General features: G+C 53.6%; 2 protein-coding genes across 2 annotated transcripts; both read right to left on the bottom strand.

The window, feature by feature from the left end:
• Positions 1–1,234: 1,234 nt before the first annotated feature.
• On the bottom strand, positions 1,235–7,571 carry Gcat (glycine C-acetyltransferase). The gene is made up of 9 exons (XM_021183257.2): positions 7,325–7,571; positions 4,656–4,786; positions 3,664–3,765; positions 3,288–3,434; positions 2,727–2,881; positions 2,556–2,638; positions 2,217–2,388; positions 1,811–1,932; positions 1,235–1,556 (listed from the first exon to the last, which is right to left on the bottom strand). Exons 1-9 carry the CDS (start codon positions 7,509–7,511, stop codon positions 1,405–1,407), a joined length of 1,251 nt encoding a protein of 416 aa, XP_021038916.1. The 5' UTR covers positions 7,512–7,571; the 3' UTR covers positions 1,235–1,404.
• Positions 7,572–7,947: 376 nt separating this feature from the next.
• On the bottom strand, positions 7,948–10,253 carry LOC110310351 (histone H1.0). The gene has a single exon (XM_021183227.2). It carries the CDS (start codon positions 9,746–9,748, stop codon positions 9,164–9,166), a length of 585 nt encoding a protein of 194 aa, XP_021038886.1. The 5' UTR covers positions 9,749–10,253; the 3' UTR covers positions 7,948–9,163.
• Positions 10,254–16,034: the final 5,781 nt, after the last annotated feature.

Genomic DNA, 16,034 nt, shown 5'->3' with positions numbered 1-16,034 from the left:
TATCCCTTTTCCAGGTTTCTAAGGCTCCCTTCCTCCACAATAAACTTTCTTATATCAGGTCTGTTGCGTGCTGTGATTTCTCAGGGGGACACTTTGGCATGGGCCCACTGGGGACTCCCTAACTACCACCACCATCGCTTTGTATTTCAGAACAGACATAGCCACAGCTGCCTCCTGCCAGGCTGCGACCCTTTCAGCACTACCGGGTTGCAAAGGAGGATTCTCGGAACCCCAGCTTTAAGAATCTGCAAGGTTAGGTTGGAGCTTGCTCTGACCGTCCTAAGTTGTGCAGGTACTAGGCAGGTGAGCTGGAGGAAGAGGCAGGAGCCTCACTTTCTGTTTTTGGTTTTGTATTGTTGTTGTTTTAATGAAAAAGCAAGTCCTACTTGCCCGCTGCGTTCTACTTCTAGAAAGCTGGGGAGCTACCCAAGGCCACACCCCCATACTGAGCCTACAGCAGCAGTTGTAAGCCTGCGGGGCTCCCTTCCCTCCCTTCCCACAGTAAAGCAAGGTCAGCAAAATGGGAAGGAGGCCGCACCTATGGTAATGGAGCAGCAGGTGTGACGGTTGCAGGTAGGAAGACAGGGTAGAAGGACAGGGCCTTCGCAGCAGCAAACCAGCCCTTCTGGCCTGGCCTGAGGGCTGCCAGGCCCCCAGCTCGAAGAGGCGGGGCAGCCACCGGCTGCAGCGTGAACACGCTGCGCCCCCTGGTGGCTGACCATCAGACAGACTATCGGCTTTTGAATCAGAGACAGAAAGGTCTCCCTATGGAACATCAGCTCTCTAAAGTGGGGGGAAACTGGGACCTGCACAGGGGCCTAAGGCCACGGGGTTAAGGACAAAGAGCTCTGGAAAACAAGGATTCAATGACGTTCAGTGGTGATCTGCTTTCTTCTTTCTGGGGCCTGAACCTCTGCCCTCTCCTAGGGAACACAGGTGTAGGAACAATTCTCATTTGGCAGTTACATTTTATCCTTCCGCTAGGGCACAGGAGACAAGGTGCCCACCAAGCTTAGGCTGCAGAAAGGGTCCACAGGGCTGGTTCTCCACTGCCCTGCACAGCAGCACAGCATGCTGTATGTACGAAATGGTGCCTCCCAGACACAGCATCCCGACTTAGTTTGGGGGAAGATGCACCTCATGCAGGGGACTACCCTCAGAGATCCAGCCCCTGCCTGGTTCTTCAGGGAGCCAGAGGACTACGCCTACCCAGAATGAATAAAGCAGACTGAAGTGTCATAGCCAAATTCCACATTGTTGCCTCTCTGATCACAAGTACAGGCCCATTTTCAACCAGGCTCTAGAAGTCTGGCTTGAGTCACAGCCTCTGATCTGGGCTGACCAGAGGAGCCCTATGTCACCCGCAGTGGAGGAACTTTGGCTCTGCAAGTCCCTACCCAGAGCTTAGGGCAGAGCTCCATGCAGCCGCCCCACCTCCACGAAGGCTTCCACACATCGGTCAATGTCTTCCTCACTGTGTACAGCCGAGATCTGCACTCGGATCCGGGCCTTGCCTTTAGGGACCACAGGGTAGCTAAATCCGATGACAAAGATACCTGGGAAAACAGCAGGGGTACACCAGAGGCAGACAGGCTTTGGGGCTATGACATGGGCCTGCTATCCCATGGTCCACCCGCAAACACAAGGGATGCCCAAGGTGACAGGCATGGGACCACCTCATAGCCTGTGGTTTGTTAAGTCTGGAAGATGGCTGATGTGGGCAGCAAGGAGCAGGGCGTGGATGTAGGGAGGAGCTACAGTTTACAGGTGTTCTTTTCTCTGGGGACAACTCTGCCCCCAATCCTCTTACCTTTCTTTAACATGTCATCCGCCATTTGAGAAGACAACCGTGCATCTCCCAGCATCACAGGGCAGATGGGGTGATCGGCTCCTGAGACAGTGAAACCAGCAGCTTCCATCTTACTGCGGAACCTGGGGACACAGCTGAGTGTCACAGGGAACTGAAGGCCATGGAGCCTGAGGAAGAGGCTCAGGGTCTATGCCCACCGGTTAGAGGAAGGAAAAAAAAGACACAAGCAGGGGCTGGAAAGACAAAGGGAGGTGGGGAAGTAGCCATATCAAGAGAGGGCATTAGAGACTGAAGGAGGATGCTCTGGCAGAGAGGGTGGGAAGGAAAGGAAGCAGACAGGAGGAGGCAGAAAAGTGCGTGGCTACCATCTCTCCCTCTCTCTGACCCAACCCTGTGGGCACCATACCGCCGAGTCTTGGCAGCCATAGACTGGACGATGGCATTGCTCTCCATGAGCAGGTCCAGGGCCTTAGAAGCACAGCCGACTACAGCAGGAGGCAGGCTGTTGGAGAAGAGGTAGGGCCGAGAACGCTGCCGCAGCAGGGACACCAGTGGCTCAGGCCCGGTGGTATATCCCCCTGAAAACAGAAAGAAAAAAAAAGTTGAAGAAGCCAGGAACTGCCTGAACCCCTCCTATAATTCATACCATCCTCCTCTCTGACTCCTGTCCCTACTTTCTCTACAGTGACGACACAAGGCCCTGCGTGTGGGGAAGGAGACCCCATGGATAGGATTTTGTAGGCACCTGATGCTCCACCCAGCGCCTTCCCCAGGGTGGAGTTGATGATGGTGACCTGGTCCATGACGCCTAGCAGCTCATCTGTGCCCCTGCAAAGAAAGTAACCACTGCTGTCACCGGCCACGGGACTTCCCACCCACCTGCAGAAGCCCCCACCCAGCCCTCAAATGTTCCCACCGTCCTGTGGGCCCAAGAAAGCCAGTGGCATGGCATTCATCCACAAAGACCAGGGCACCATATTGGGCAGCAAGGCGGCAGATGTCCTGTAGGGGAGCGATGTCACCATCCATGGAGAAAGCTCCATCTGTGGCCACCAGGCGCAGCCTGTGCTTCTGTGGGACAGAAAAGAGCAGGTGATGCGGCGTCCTCTGGTCCTATGCCGCATCACCTGCTCTTCGGCACCCTTGAGGCCCTGTCCTGGGCCTTGCTCATCTCTGCTAGGCTTAGCCACTTTAGGCCTGTCCCTGAGAAAGGGCTCAGACCTCAAGTGGACAAGCTGGAGTGGGGACAGGTCCTAGACACACCCACACACCTGCTTAAAAGATGCTTCCTGATCTCAGGTGACATGGAGCGACAGAACATGGAGCGACAGACAAGTCTTGGGCATAAGGGATGAGGAAGTCAAAATGGCTCCCTCTGCTCTTCCAGCTCTTTGGGAAAGGGGTAATGCGTCCAAGTTTCGTTTCCTTGAGCAGGGAAATGTAGGCCTTTCTCTGGAGCCCCAGTGCCTCACCCCACCTGAGCCTCCTTCAGCTTGGCTTCCAGGTCAGCCATGTCCAGGTGGCGGTAACGGTACTTGTGGGCCTTGCACAGTCGGATGCCGTCAATGATGGAAGCATGGTTCAGCTCATCTGACAGAACCGCATCCTCTGGGGTCAGCAGAGCCTACGGGGAGGAGTTCTTAGATAGCCCCCAGGAGTATCCCTTCCCTCAGAACTCCTCTCGAGGCAAAACTCTACCTCTACCAGGTGCCTAGGGCCAGATGAGAAAGTCAGGTCAGCACCAGGCTCCTGTCACCCCTGCCTTCTAGTTTATATTGGTTGTTCTGTGGCACCGACATGGTGCCGAGCTCTCCCAGATGCCCAACTCCAAGCTGCCCACAGCCTCTACACACCTCAAATAGGCCAGCGTTGGCATCGAAACAGCTGGGATAGAGGATGGCGTCCTCACGCTGGTGGAAGTGGGCTATCTTGGCTTCTAGATTCTTATGGATGCTCTAAAGGACACAGGCAGATTAAGATCAGTGCCAGCAGGCTTTGTGGGACAAGTCCTACAGGACAGAGGCTTAGATGGCCATCACCAGACCCCGTGAAGGAAGCCTATAGCCTCAGCCACACATTGCATTGCTCTTGGCACAGATGACTCTTGTGAGCCTTGGACTGTCGCAGCTACTCCCACCTTGGAGGCTGGGATCTGGCAGGTCTGATCCCAAGCGTACCTTTGTCTGCAGTAGAGGTCTGTCTAGCATTGGGATTCTGAGTGATGCTGGGGACAGAAGACATGCCTTCACATCAGACTGTCTTTTTGGTTTTTCCACAGCAAACAAGAGGATCACATGAAGTGAGCCTCTACTTATCTGGGGCTCCACCACTGAGATTTGGGAGCTGTTTGGTTCAACTCAAGAGTTTTGTTAGAAAATATATGGCCGGGCATGGTGGCCCACACCTTTAATCCTGGCACAGCACACAGCACTTAGAAGGCAGAGGCAGGTAGAAGTCCAGGAATTCAAGGCCAGCCTGGTCTACAGAATGAGTTCCTGGATAGCCACGGGTTGTTGCACAGAGAAACCCTGTCTCAAAAAACCAAAAAGAAGGCTACCACCTTCGGAGGCCCAGCATCTACCAGACACTCTGCAGACATAGCTCCAGCTCGGCCTTTTGTCCCTTTCCTGCAGCATGGCCATTGCAGGCGCTCTGTCTGTCCTACAGGTGGGGAAACAGAAGCTCAGAGGTCACATTCCTGGTCCCAGGCTTCTCAGAAGAGGCCTGCCCCTGCCTGGTAGCACTGAAGCTCTGGGGCTGACAGTGGGCCCTGCCTTGGGACTAGTTACATTGGCTGAACACACAGACAGTCGAAGCCAGTGCCCACCCAACACCCTATGTATACCTGGGTCCCACAGATAAATCGAGTAGAACTGAGTCCAGCTCCAAACTCCTCCAGAGCCTGCAGACCTGCCTGGATCACCTCAGGGTGGCTGCTCAGGCCCAGGTAGTTATTGGCACAGAAGTTGAGGATTCCTAAGGTGGAGAAGACCAAGCATGCAGCTTAGAAATGCAAAGAGGGTCGGGCAAGGTGGCCATGTCCTTAATCCCAGCACTCAGAGGGCAGAGGCAGGCACATCTCTGTAACTGGGAGGCAGAGGCAGAGGCATCCCTCTGATTTTGAGGCTAGCCTGGTCTACAGAGCAAGTTCTAGGACAGCCAGGGCTACAAAGAAAAACCCTGTCTCAAAAAAGAAAGGAAGACAGACAGACAGACAGACAGACAGACAGACAGACAGACAGAAAGAAAGAAAGAAAGAAAGAAAGAAAGAAAGAAAGAAAGAAAGAAAGAGATAAAAAGGAGGAAGAAATGCAAGTAGGGAAACCAGACTTGGTGATGCACCCTGTACTGGCTGGTTTTGTGTCAACTTGACACAGCTGGAGTTATCACAGAGAAAGGAGCTTCAGTTGAGGAAATGCCTCCATGAGATCCAACTGTAAGGCATTTTCTCAATTAGTGATCAAGGGGGGAGGTCCCCTTGTGGGTGGGACCATCCCTGGGCTGGTAATCTTGGTTCTATAAGAGAGCAGACTAAGCAAGCCAGGTGAGGCAAGCCAGTAAAGAACATCCCTCCATGGCCTCTGCATCCGTTCCTGCTTTCTGACCTGCTTGAGTTCCAGTCCTGACTTCCTTGGTGATAAACAGCAGTATAGAATTGTAAGCTGAATAAACCCTTTCCTCCCCAACTTGCTTCTTGGTCATGATGTTTGTGCAGGAATAGGAATAGAAACCCTGACTAAGACACACCCCTTTAATCCCAGCACACAGGAGACAGAGGCAGGTGGATCTCTGGATAGAGTAAACTGGGGGGGGGGGGGAGGAGGCTGAGGAGGAAGAAGAAAGGAAAGAGGAAGAAAAAAAAAAGAAAAGGAAGAACCTGCAAAGACCATAGTGCTAGGTCCTGGGACAGGACCAGAGGAAGTCAACTTGGATTTGTCCTTGAGAGGTAACAGCTGCACAAAAAATCCCATTCTAGGGAGAGGCCAGGCTTTGAATCCACTGACACAGTATATGGATTACACATGTACACAGGAGGATTATAAGAGGTTTGTCCCTCTCTGCTTTGTACCTTGAAGGATGAGAAGTTTAAACCCTGGCTTTGAATGACATTCCGTCTAAGGGGATCCCAGACCTTCCTCACATTTCTGCAGCCTCAGGACTATGGTCATCTCGGTTTTCCTTTTCTTGATTGTCAAAGGGGCCTAGGTCCTCCAGTTCCAATGACCACACATCTGCTGCCATAGCACTGCATCTCCAGAGGGGTGTCCCAGAGACCTCAGCTATCCATGGCTTAAAAAGCTAATAAGGTGGAGCTGGAGAGATGATGGCTCATCGGTTAAGAGCACTGAGTGCTCTTCCAGAGGACCGGGGTTTAATTCCCAGCACCTACACGACAGCTCACAAATGTCTTTAACTCCAATATCTGACACCCTCACAAAGACATACATGTAGACAAACACACCAATGCACATAAAGCAAAAGTAAACAGATAGCCTACAAACTTGATTCTCCCAATGTCTCATCATTTGTGTGTGGTGTGAGTGCTGAGAATTGAAACCCAGAGCCTCATGTGAGCTGGGCAAGCGCTCTGCCACTGAGCCACATCCCCAACCTATTGATTATATAGCTCTCTGAAATCACTCCGGGAGAGCTGTTTGGTCCGGCTGAAGGTTTTGTTAGACAAGAGGTTCATTTTATGGTTCTCTTTAGGGAAAGACAGTTACAGAACATGGGAACTTCTGCAGCCTTAATCCCCTTGCTTGCTTTAGCCTCTTGGGAGGAGGCTGGCCTTCCACTCCAATATCCTGGGACACTGGAGCTGGCCAGTGAAGGGTCTGGGGAAATCTGGTTGTATTTCCCCTTCTTCCTTTCTTATTTATGTTTTTTGAGACAGGGTTTCTCTATGTAGACCTGAATGCTGGGATAAGAGCATGCTTCCTTTCCCTAAAAATTGGTCTCTCAAACCAGGCTTGGTGCTGTATGCCTTTGATCTCAGCAATTTGGACGCTGAGATCAATTTGGAGGCTGAGGCTAGCCTGGTCTACAGAGCAGGTTCCAGGACAGCCAGGACTACACAGAGAAACCCTGTCTCGAAAATCCAAGGGGGGAAATGGTCCCTCTTGCATACAGATGTCATCATGAATAAAGGAGCAGCAACTGGAGCCCTTCACACACATCTGCTCAAGGAAAGTTTTGTTCCAGTCACTCCTCCTGGAAAGTGGGTGTAGGGAGCTGAGGCAGCTGGATATCGCTCTCTTTTTCTCACAGGGTGGGGTCTCAGTGCAGCCTAGCTCTCGGCACCCAAAAGGTGCTGACGGATTAAAATCACCTCCCTCCTTCGAAACAGGTTTAAACAGGTGGAGTTAACACAAGGAGGTCCTAGTGTGTCCCAGACAGACCAGCAGCACGTGCCTCTCTCCCCACACCCACCCTAGGGCCTCCATTCACATGCAAGCCTTGGAAGGGCTCTTGGCCTCCTGACCAGGTACGAGGACTCCCAGGAGGGGAAGTTACCTCCCGAGATGCCGTCCACGCGGATGCACGGTCCCTGACGGGACGTGATCACCCGCTCACTCTTCCAGGTGCCGGCTCCGCGAATCCCTTCCAGTTCGCTGTCCAGGATGCAGCGCAACTGAGCCAGCGCTGAGTGAGCGCGGCGGCTGGGGGACAGCGCCCCGCGCCACATGAAGCTGGCCCACATCGCGCCCACAAGCTGAAGTGCACCCGCCAGCCTGAAGCCTAGCGCTCCCCGTCACGTGGCGTGGGCAGGGCCCCGGCAGCAAATCAGAACAACAGGAGCTCACTTTAAAAGGATGGTAGACTCCACCCGCGGGCGGAGCCTAACCGCGACGGCCAGCCAAGAAGGGATTGATTTGTAAATCGAGACCCGGGAGGTCCGCGACGGGGAAGCTGAGTAGGCGGAGAAAGAGACTTCAACGCCTTTCCTCCCCAGACCTTGCCTACACACCTACCTCTCCCGAAGACCGACCTACGTGCCCAGCCAACCTTCCTGTTGGAGCGTTCCTGTCACTCCAAAGCTTTGCTATTCTCCGGCGCGAATGTGGCGCAAGCTCTCCCCACACTGCCCGTCAGATCGCTCCTCTCTCCTCCAGTTAAAGAAAAACGCACCACTCAGATTTTTTTCCTTTCCAGTTTTATTTTAAAGTTTTAAAATTACAACCACAGTAACTTTTCCCGGGCACTAGTTACACTTGTTTAAAAAGGGGGGGGGCGGGGTAGGGTGCGCGAGTTTCCTATTTTATTAAAATAAGAGAAAGACAACTGTACAGATTTTTTTCTCCCAGCTCCCGAAGTGAGACTAAGTCCTAGTCTTAGATATGGATATATATATATATATATATACACACACATGCACACAATCCTGCCTCTCTAAAGCTACCTAGCAAATTCGAATCAACTGGAGTATGTCTTACAGTCCACTCCCTGCCTCTCCCCCTCCTCTGCTACTTAGAAAAAGACTCAAAGAGTAAAAGAGGTTGGAGGGTTTTAAGCGGCAGCTGGTAGACCTGAAGCGGCACCAAGCAAAGCCACATCTTACACAGGAAAGGGAAGAAAGGAAACGTACAAAGTCCTGCTAGGACACAATCCATCAACCGTGTGGAAAAAACCCAAGTTTCCATAGGCACACTGAGGCACTTGGCTGATTCCCCACCCCTCCCCCTAAGTCCACTCGCATTTAACCAGAGACGACTGAAAAAGACCCCTCCTTCCCAATGGCTAGATCCTGGTTGTGAGAAGCTATGGCTTCTCTAACCAGCTGTCACTTGGACCCCTTTGCCCCTTTAGACAATGAGGAGGTACTAGGGCAGAAGAGAAAAAGAATCCAGGTCCCCAACTTACCACCGTTGGTAGGGCAGCCACAGGGAATTTTTCCTCCCTTCTTGGCCAGCTAGGTGGGGTATCACCTGCTCCCCATCAAAGGTTTTGAAAAGCTCGAGGGACAAGCAGTCTAAGAAAGCCTTAGAAGACAAACCTTAGTTCCTGGGTCCCCTCACCTAGCCAGAACTTTGCCAGTTCCTTCATAGTAAACAAACCACCGACTGAAACAACACAACCCACCCCCCATCCCTAACCCCGTAAGAAGGTTAATATCAAATCAAGAAAAAAGTACATCTCCATCATTACAAAGATGAGGTCTGTTTGCTGTCCTTGCACAATGGGTTAAGGAAAAAGGAGTCATTCCACAATGTCTGTCTGAGGAATCCAAACTCTGTCCTCTTTATATAAAGTCAGAATAGAATGGGCAAAGGGTTGCAGATGGGATCAAGTGAGGAAATGTATTTACAGAAAACAGGAGGGAGGAAGGAGTGTCCCCATGCAAAGCCTTCACTGTCACTTCTTCTTGCTGGCCCTCTTGGCACTCGACTTGGCTTTGGGCTTCACAGTTTTGGCCTTCTTGGGTTTGGAGGCCTTGACTGGTTTGACTTTGACAATCTTGGGCTTTTTGGCTTTCTTGGGCGTGGCAGCCGGCTTCTTCTTGGCCTTCTTGACAGGGGTGGCTTTGGGTTTCTTGCTTGGGGCTTTGGAGGCAGCTTTCTTGGGCTTGGCTGCCTTCTTTGGAGTGGCCACTTTCTTGACTTCCTTCTTGGTCTTCTTGAAAGCCACCGACCTCTTGGGCTCATCGCCCTTGGCCAGCCTGAAGGACCCCGAGGCGCCCACCCCTTTGGTTTGCTTGAGAACACCGGTGGTCACTAGGCGCTTGATGGACAACTTGATCTGGGAGTCGGCGTTCTCACCCACCTTGTAGTGGCTCTTGATATACTTTTGGATGGACTGGCGCGAGGAGCCGGCGCGGTTCTTCTCTGCCTGGATGGCAGCCACGATCATGTCTGAATACTTGGGGTGGTCCGTGGACTTCTTGGAAGCCTTGGCCCGCTTGGGCTTCGCCGCCGGGGCGGAGGTGGAGTTCTCGGTCATGGTGGCCGGCCTGCTCCCACTGTTCAAGGAGCCTTCCGATGGGCCAGTCCTCGCCGGAGGCTGTGCAGAACCTGACTCGGGATCTGCTCTCCCGCTCCACTAGCAGGCCAGACGCAAGTGAGGCTGCCGGGGACGCGGGCGACGCGTGGCTCCTGTCCTCCCGGCGCGGGTCGCGAGCTGCTCTGTGCGCCCAGCCCCCACCGTTCCGTCGCTCGCCCGGCGCCTGGCGCTGCCTCCGCCTCCACGGCCTCCCTTTTCCCAGCTCGGCGTCTGGCGCTCGGGCGGCGCATCCGGGTATTTAGCGGCGGCGGGCGGACCGCGGTGAGGACTGGGCTGCTGGCTGCCTGCTCCCGGCCCGGAATGGCGCCGCGCCGCCGCCATCTGTGTTTCTTCCGCCGAGCAAACTCGACCTTTCACGGCGGCCCGGGCCTTCCCGCTGCCTGCCGTCTCTCGGGGTCTCTGCCCGGCTCCCTAGGCTTCCCCGCTGGGGACCCTGGCGCCCCGGCCGCCGCCCCCCGCGCCCACCACGAGCCCCAAACGGCGCGGAGGAGCGCTGGGGCGCCGGCACATTTCCCCTTTGCGGGGGGCTGGCTCTGCGGAGCCGGGGAGCCCCGGGGCTTGAGACCCCCCGTCGGAAAGCTCCCCCCTGGGACTACCAGGGGCCCCACTCCCGGCTGCCTGCGGGGTCCCCCAACCTGGCGGAGCGGCTCAGAAGCGGCCCCAACTAACACACGCGGCCCCGAGCTGGGCGACTCCCAGCCGGGCCGAGTCGGGACAAGGGGGGAGGGGTCGCCTCCCCGGGGTCCGGTCACCTCTCGGGGGTCACCCGACCACAGCTCCTCTGACACCCCTACCCCCTCTCTGCCTGCGGGGCCCTCAAGGAAACTTTCCCTGGAAGAGTTGGAAGGGCACTTTCAAACTTTGTCCCTTCCCCCTCTTGAGTCGCCTCTCCCCTCGATGCACCCCCGGACCTCGGCGAGTTGATTGCTCTCTGAACCCGAGCCCCCCAAAGCTTTCTGGGACCCCTGGGAGATGCGGACAAGCCTCCCGGGCGGCCTGCTCTCCTCAAAGACCCCCCACGTCTCCCATGTATCTGAGTATGAGTTCATTTACATGCCTGCCTTGCTAGCTAGGGAGTTTCGGGGATGTAAGAAGCAGCACCCCCCCCAGGCCCACCCTAGCGGGTGAAGGTCCCCTCTCCCACTGGCCTCTTCAAGGTGGGGTGTGGCTTAATGGGTGTGCAGTCTCTATCATAGGTGCTGTCCCATGGCTCTGATCAGACCATCCTGGGGACCCTTAGGATGCACAGAGGCTCCGTGTGCTTTTAGAGACTTGGAAAAATGGGGCGCAGCGGGAGAAGCCTGAGGAGAGAGTTCTCGTTTCCCTGGTCGTTACTTAGGTGTCCACCAGGGAGCCGTGGTCCCGACCACCGCCATTTTGCTGGGAAGATGCCATGTCTTTGTTAAAATGTATCCATCTTTTCCGCCCTGCTTGGCAAAAATCCACCAAGTGAGCAAGGGGCGCCACCATCTGTAGTCCGACCTGGGGCTGTTGGGAGTCCTAGGCTCCGAGAGAGTTTAGAGGCTCTGAGATTTGCCGAAGAGATCCCCAGAGAGCCCAAAACCTACTCACAATGTTAGGACCTACTCTTGGCAGCGGTTCAGTAGGGTTCTGGTGGTATTGCCTACCTGAGCTGGATCCCCAGACCCTGGTGTTTTTATTCCCTAGCAAAAAGGCACATTGTTTAATTAAACAGTAACCTGGGAATGGGGAATTGTAGCTGATCAAGATGATCTAACCTCTGCTAAGGCCTGGGGCTGTTTGTCACACCAGAAGGAGCAGCTTAGATGATGGAGCTTTGAATTTGGGGGAGGTGTGGGGAGAGGTTTACTGGGCTTGGGAGTCCCTGAGACCAGGCACACACACACACACACACACACACACACACACACACACACACACACACACACTAGGTTAATCCAAATGATTGGAGGAGGGGAAGACCAAGTGCCTTCATTACTAGCTAATCTGGGTGAAGGGATTGCTGTTTGAGGCCAGGTTAGTTCAAAAGGTCGAGGTTTTTAATTCTGGTGCTTTCAGTGACCCTGAAGTTTCCTAATTTGAAAACACATTCTAGGAGATTTGTTTGGGATATTTTGAAAACAGATTCTCCTGGTTTCCACAAAGATTTTATGGAGAAGGTACCTTACCTCTGAGATACAATGTCCCCCGTGAATACAAATGAAATGAATCGGATCACACAATGTTGAAATTTCTTATTCTCATATTCCATTACAGTTTGCAAGGAGCTCTACAGCAGTTCGATTCTTTGGCAGGGAGGGTATGAATTATGATCAGGACCCACATTTACCCGGAGGGTTTGGGGCTTGGAAGAAGAGGCGACAGCTCCGCACAGACCCCAGACCTTCATTTAGTCTTGCAGCTCGACCATTTCTACCGCTCCCACAATCCTTTAACATCCATTACCCCCTCCCCCGAAATCCTAAAACAGTCCATCTCCTGAAGACAGAATTGTGGCCCAGGACGCCTTGAGATAGGACCAGCAGGGGCCATGCAGGAAAGTGGGGGAGGCACCCCCCACTGAGACACAAGATTCAACAGCTCCACCTCCTTACCGTTCTGGGGGGTGGTGATTAAGGGAAGAAAGGGGTTTTCTGGGAGATGCTGAGTTGGGTAAGATGAGAGGGTCTGTCAGCTCCCCGTGCTGGCATAGCCTAGTCTTACTTCCAGGACTACAGAGTCAAGAGCCTGGGTGACTCCTGCCTGCCCACACAATCCCCCTGGCAGGTGGCTCTCTGTTGCCGGCTTCCATCCGCCAGCCCCCACTCCATCCCAGACTCCAGACCGGACCGCTCCAGATTTAGCAGTTGAGGCCCTTTAAAAGCCTCACAGCTGCCTCGCTGCGGGCAACCTTCCTGGGAAATGTAGTCTCCTGAGTGAAGCTTCGCAGTTTCCCCGGGCTGTTTTGCTACTGTAGGCCAAAAAGGGGCTTTGCTACCTACCTTGGATTACTGTGACAGAGAAATGAAACCTTGTGTGAAAAACGGATCCATCGCATCAGAGTGGGAACCAGGATCTTATCGGGCAGGGGACTTACAATGCTCTTGACTGTAACATCTGCAAGGGACACACGGGAGCCCTGAAAGGCTTGGTGACTCTACAGGGTGGATGACTCTTCAGCCACTGTCCTTTGCTTCCGTCTCCCGGTAAGACCCCTGGCTCATTCTGAGCTCAAGACTCCTATTGTGTTTAGTATGTGTCAGGCACTGAGTGTAAAGCCAGGAGCAGAAAAGAGATGCCTGCCTGTGTAGGGATGAAACTTCAGTGGAAAATAGAAGGAAAAAAGAAGAAAATGACAGTAACCATTAAATTCGGTGGGCATAGTGAGGCCCACCTGTAATCCCAGCACAGGGGAGGTTGAGGCAGGAAGACTGGAGAGTTTGAGGTCAGCCTGGGCTACCTAGATCCTGCTTTCAAAAAAGAAAAGAGAATGTATTTGTTGGAAAGGGATGATTACAGACGGACAAGTCGAGGTCCTCAGAGAGACTGAAGCTCCAGTCAGAACCTACATGGGGGCAGGAGAGATGGCTCAGAGGCTAAGAGCAATGGCTGCTCTTCCAGAGGCCGTGGATTCAATCCCAGCACCCACGTGGTGGCTCATGACCATCTGTATCTTCAGTTCTAGGGAATCTGACACCCTCTTCAGGCCTCCACCTTTAGCGGCACATATGTGGTGTGCAGATGTACATGCATGCAAAACTCTCAGACACCCGAAATTAAAATTGTATTTTCACAAAAGTAAAGCACAAGAGAGACCTGGAGAGCTGGCTTCGTGGCTAAGAGCACTTGCTACTGTCCCAGAGATCTAAGTTTCATTCCAGCACCCACGACAGCACTGGAGGGACATGACCTCATTCACAGTCAACCCCAGATGCAGAGACAGAAGCAGGATGAGGAGATGGAAGGCATCCAGATAGACAGAGTGGAGTGAGTGTGTCCGTGTGTCCGTGTGTCATGTGTCCATGTGTGTAGAAGCTGACATCAGATACCATAAAAGAGACACAGACAGGCCAAGGTGAGTGGATGGAACACAGGGAGCAGGGGTGGCCCATGAGGAAGGAAAGTGACAGGCAGGAAAAGAGGCCAGTCATATCAGATGCCACCAACTAGGGTGGCAAGGACATAGTCCACCTGTGGTAAGGCTGCCACCCTCAGAGATGAAAGTTCTGACAAAGGATCCCCAGAGTCTGCAAACCTCTGTGTGTGTGTGTGGGGGGGGGTCAAAGTTCAGTCTCTAGCTGCACATACCTGTCTTTCGTGGATAAGAAGCAAGGCCTTGCTGAGGGTAGTGCGGGGGTGGGGGTGGGGGGACAGAAGGGCTGAGAGAAAGACAACTCAGTGGAAAGAAGGTGCTGGGCTTTGGTGGACCAGAGTAAGGTTTCCATAGAGCCGTGCGGCCAGCTCCAGCCCGGTGGGACAATTTGGGTAGAGCCCATCGGCTGGAAAATGGGGGATTATAGAGAGTAGGGGGCCTGAAAGAGAAGAGATCTGGCAGAAGGAGGAAGCGGGTACAATGGGAGGAGTGTGTGTGCCATGAGGGTGCTCTGTAGGGATCTCTGGGTGTTGTGAGGAGCAGGGCTGCAGAGGAGAGTCATGTAAGTCATGTCCGGGGAGTCCTGTAAGAGGGCGAAGTGGTAAATCTGTAAGGTGGGGGAGGGTAATCTGGCAGATTCCCAGGTGCGACAGACACAGTGTCAGGATGGAGATTATGGGGTAGGGAACATACCGGAAGGCAGCTCAGGGAGGAATCTCAGGAGACCCAAGGCAAGGTTTCCTCAGGGAGGCCTGGAAGGGCTGGAACTGCAAAGGTCTGCAGCAAAGTGAACTCTCCAGGGACGTGTGGACACAGCCACTATGACCTCCAATCTCAGGGGCAGATAAAGGCAGAGGAGTCCATCAGAGAGGACAAAGGTGAGGGATAGGAAGAGAGACAGTCATCCCTTGCTGCCTTGACTGTCATCCCCTGCTGCCTTGACTGTCATCCCCTGCTGCCTTGACTGTCATCCCTTGCTGCCTTGACTGGAACCTCCATTGGGGAAGCCCTGCCCTCCTCTCTGCCTGGCCCAGCCAGTGAGCTAGCCTGTGCCTTTCCGAGTCCTCACTGGTTCTCACTGGGTTGCCTTTGCATCCCCAAGGAGGGTTTGGCAATGCTTGAAACAGAGAGGTGAAGTAATTGCCCAAAGCCACACAGCGGGACTCCTAAGCCAGACTGACCAGACATCTAAATGCTCATTGGTTTTGCCCCTGGGCTTCCTCAGTAAGTACACATGCAGAGGCAGGGGGCACTCAAGACTGAGGTCCTGGGCATTCCTGCCCATTGTCCTTGCCCGCACGGCTCTATGGAAGCCTTACTCTGGCCCTCCAAAGCCCAGCACCTTCCTTCCACTGAGCTGTTTAAAATGGTGGCCACTGGGGCCGGAGTGGTTGCTCAGTTGTTAGGGGCGCAGGCTGCTCTTTCAGAGGGTCACTCGCGTGCTGGCTTACAACCCCTGTAACTCCAGTCCCAGATGTTGTTCTGGCCTCTGCAGGCACTGCATACACACGGCACACCAACATACACACAGGCAAAACACTTACATACATGGAATAAATAAATAAAAATAATAATTAAAAAATGCAGAGCACAGCAGGCTCCCTGGAGCGAGGAGACCTCTTCTATTGGCCGCTCCTTCTTCCTCATCTCCTTGGCTCTGTCTCAGTCTCAATCCTGTTTGCCCAGGAGCCTCCACTCTCCCCTCTGCCTCACCTGTCACTCAGTGTGTCTCTGTCAAGGTGCAAATCAGGTCTAAGGAAGGGACAAGGTAGCAGGGTATAGTGGCCCACGCCTTTAATCCCAGTTCTCGGGAGGCTCAGGCAGGTGGATTTCTGAGTTTGAGGCCAGCCTGGTCTACAGAGTGAGTTCCAGGACAGCCAGGGCTACACAGAGAAATCCTGTCTCAAAAAACCTAAAAAAAAAAAAGAAAGAAAGAAAAGGAAGAAAAAGAAAAGAAAAAAGAAAGGTAGGCAAAGGCTCCAGCAAGTGTGGCCACTAGGTGACCAGGCTCACTCCATGCTGACCTTCCTGGATCAGATGCCAACGGAGTAGGTGGGTACTCTTAGTGTTCTGTGACAGTGCTAAAACTGAACAGAACCTGGCTCTCTCTGTCTCTGTCTCTGTCTGTCTCTCTTTCTCTCTGCCTCTCTCTCTCTCTCTCTCTCTCTCTCT

The sequence above is a fragment of the Mus caroli genome, chromosome 15 (assembly GCF_900094665.2).
Source record: "Mus caroli chromosome 15, CAROLI_EIJ_v1.1, whole genome shotgun sequence".
NCBI lineage: Eukaryota > Metazoa > Chordata > Mammalia > Rodentia > Muridae > Mus > Mus caroli.
Note: the sequence above shows the minus strand (reverse complement) of the source record. Positions and strands in the feature narration are given on the sequence as shown.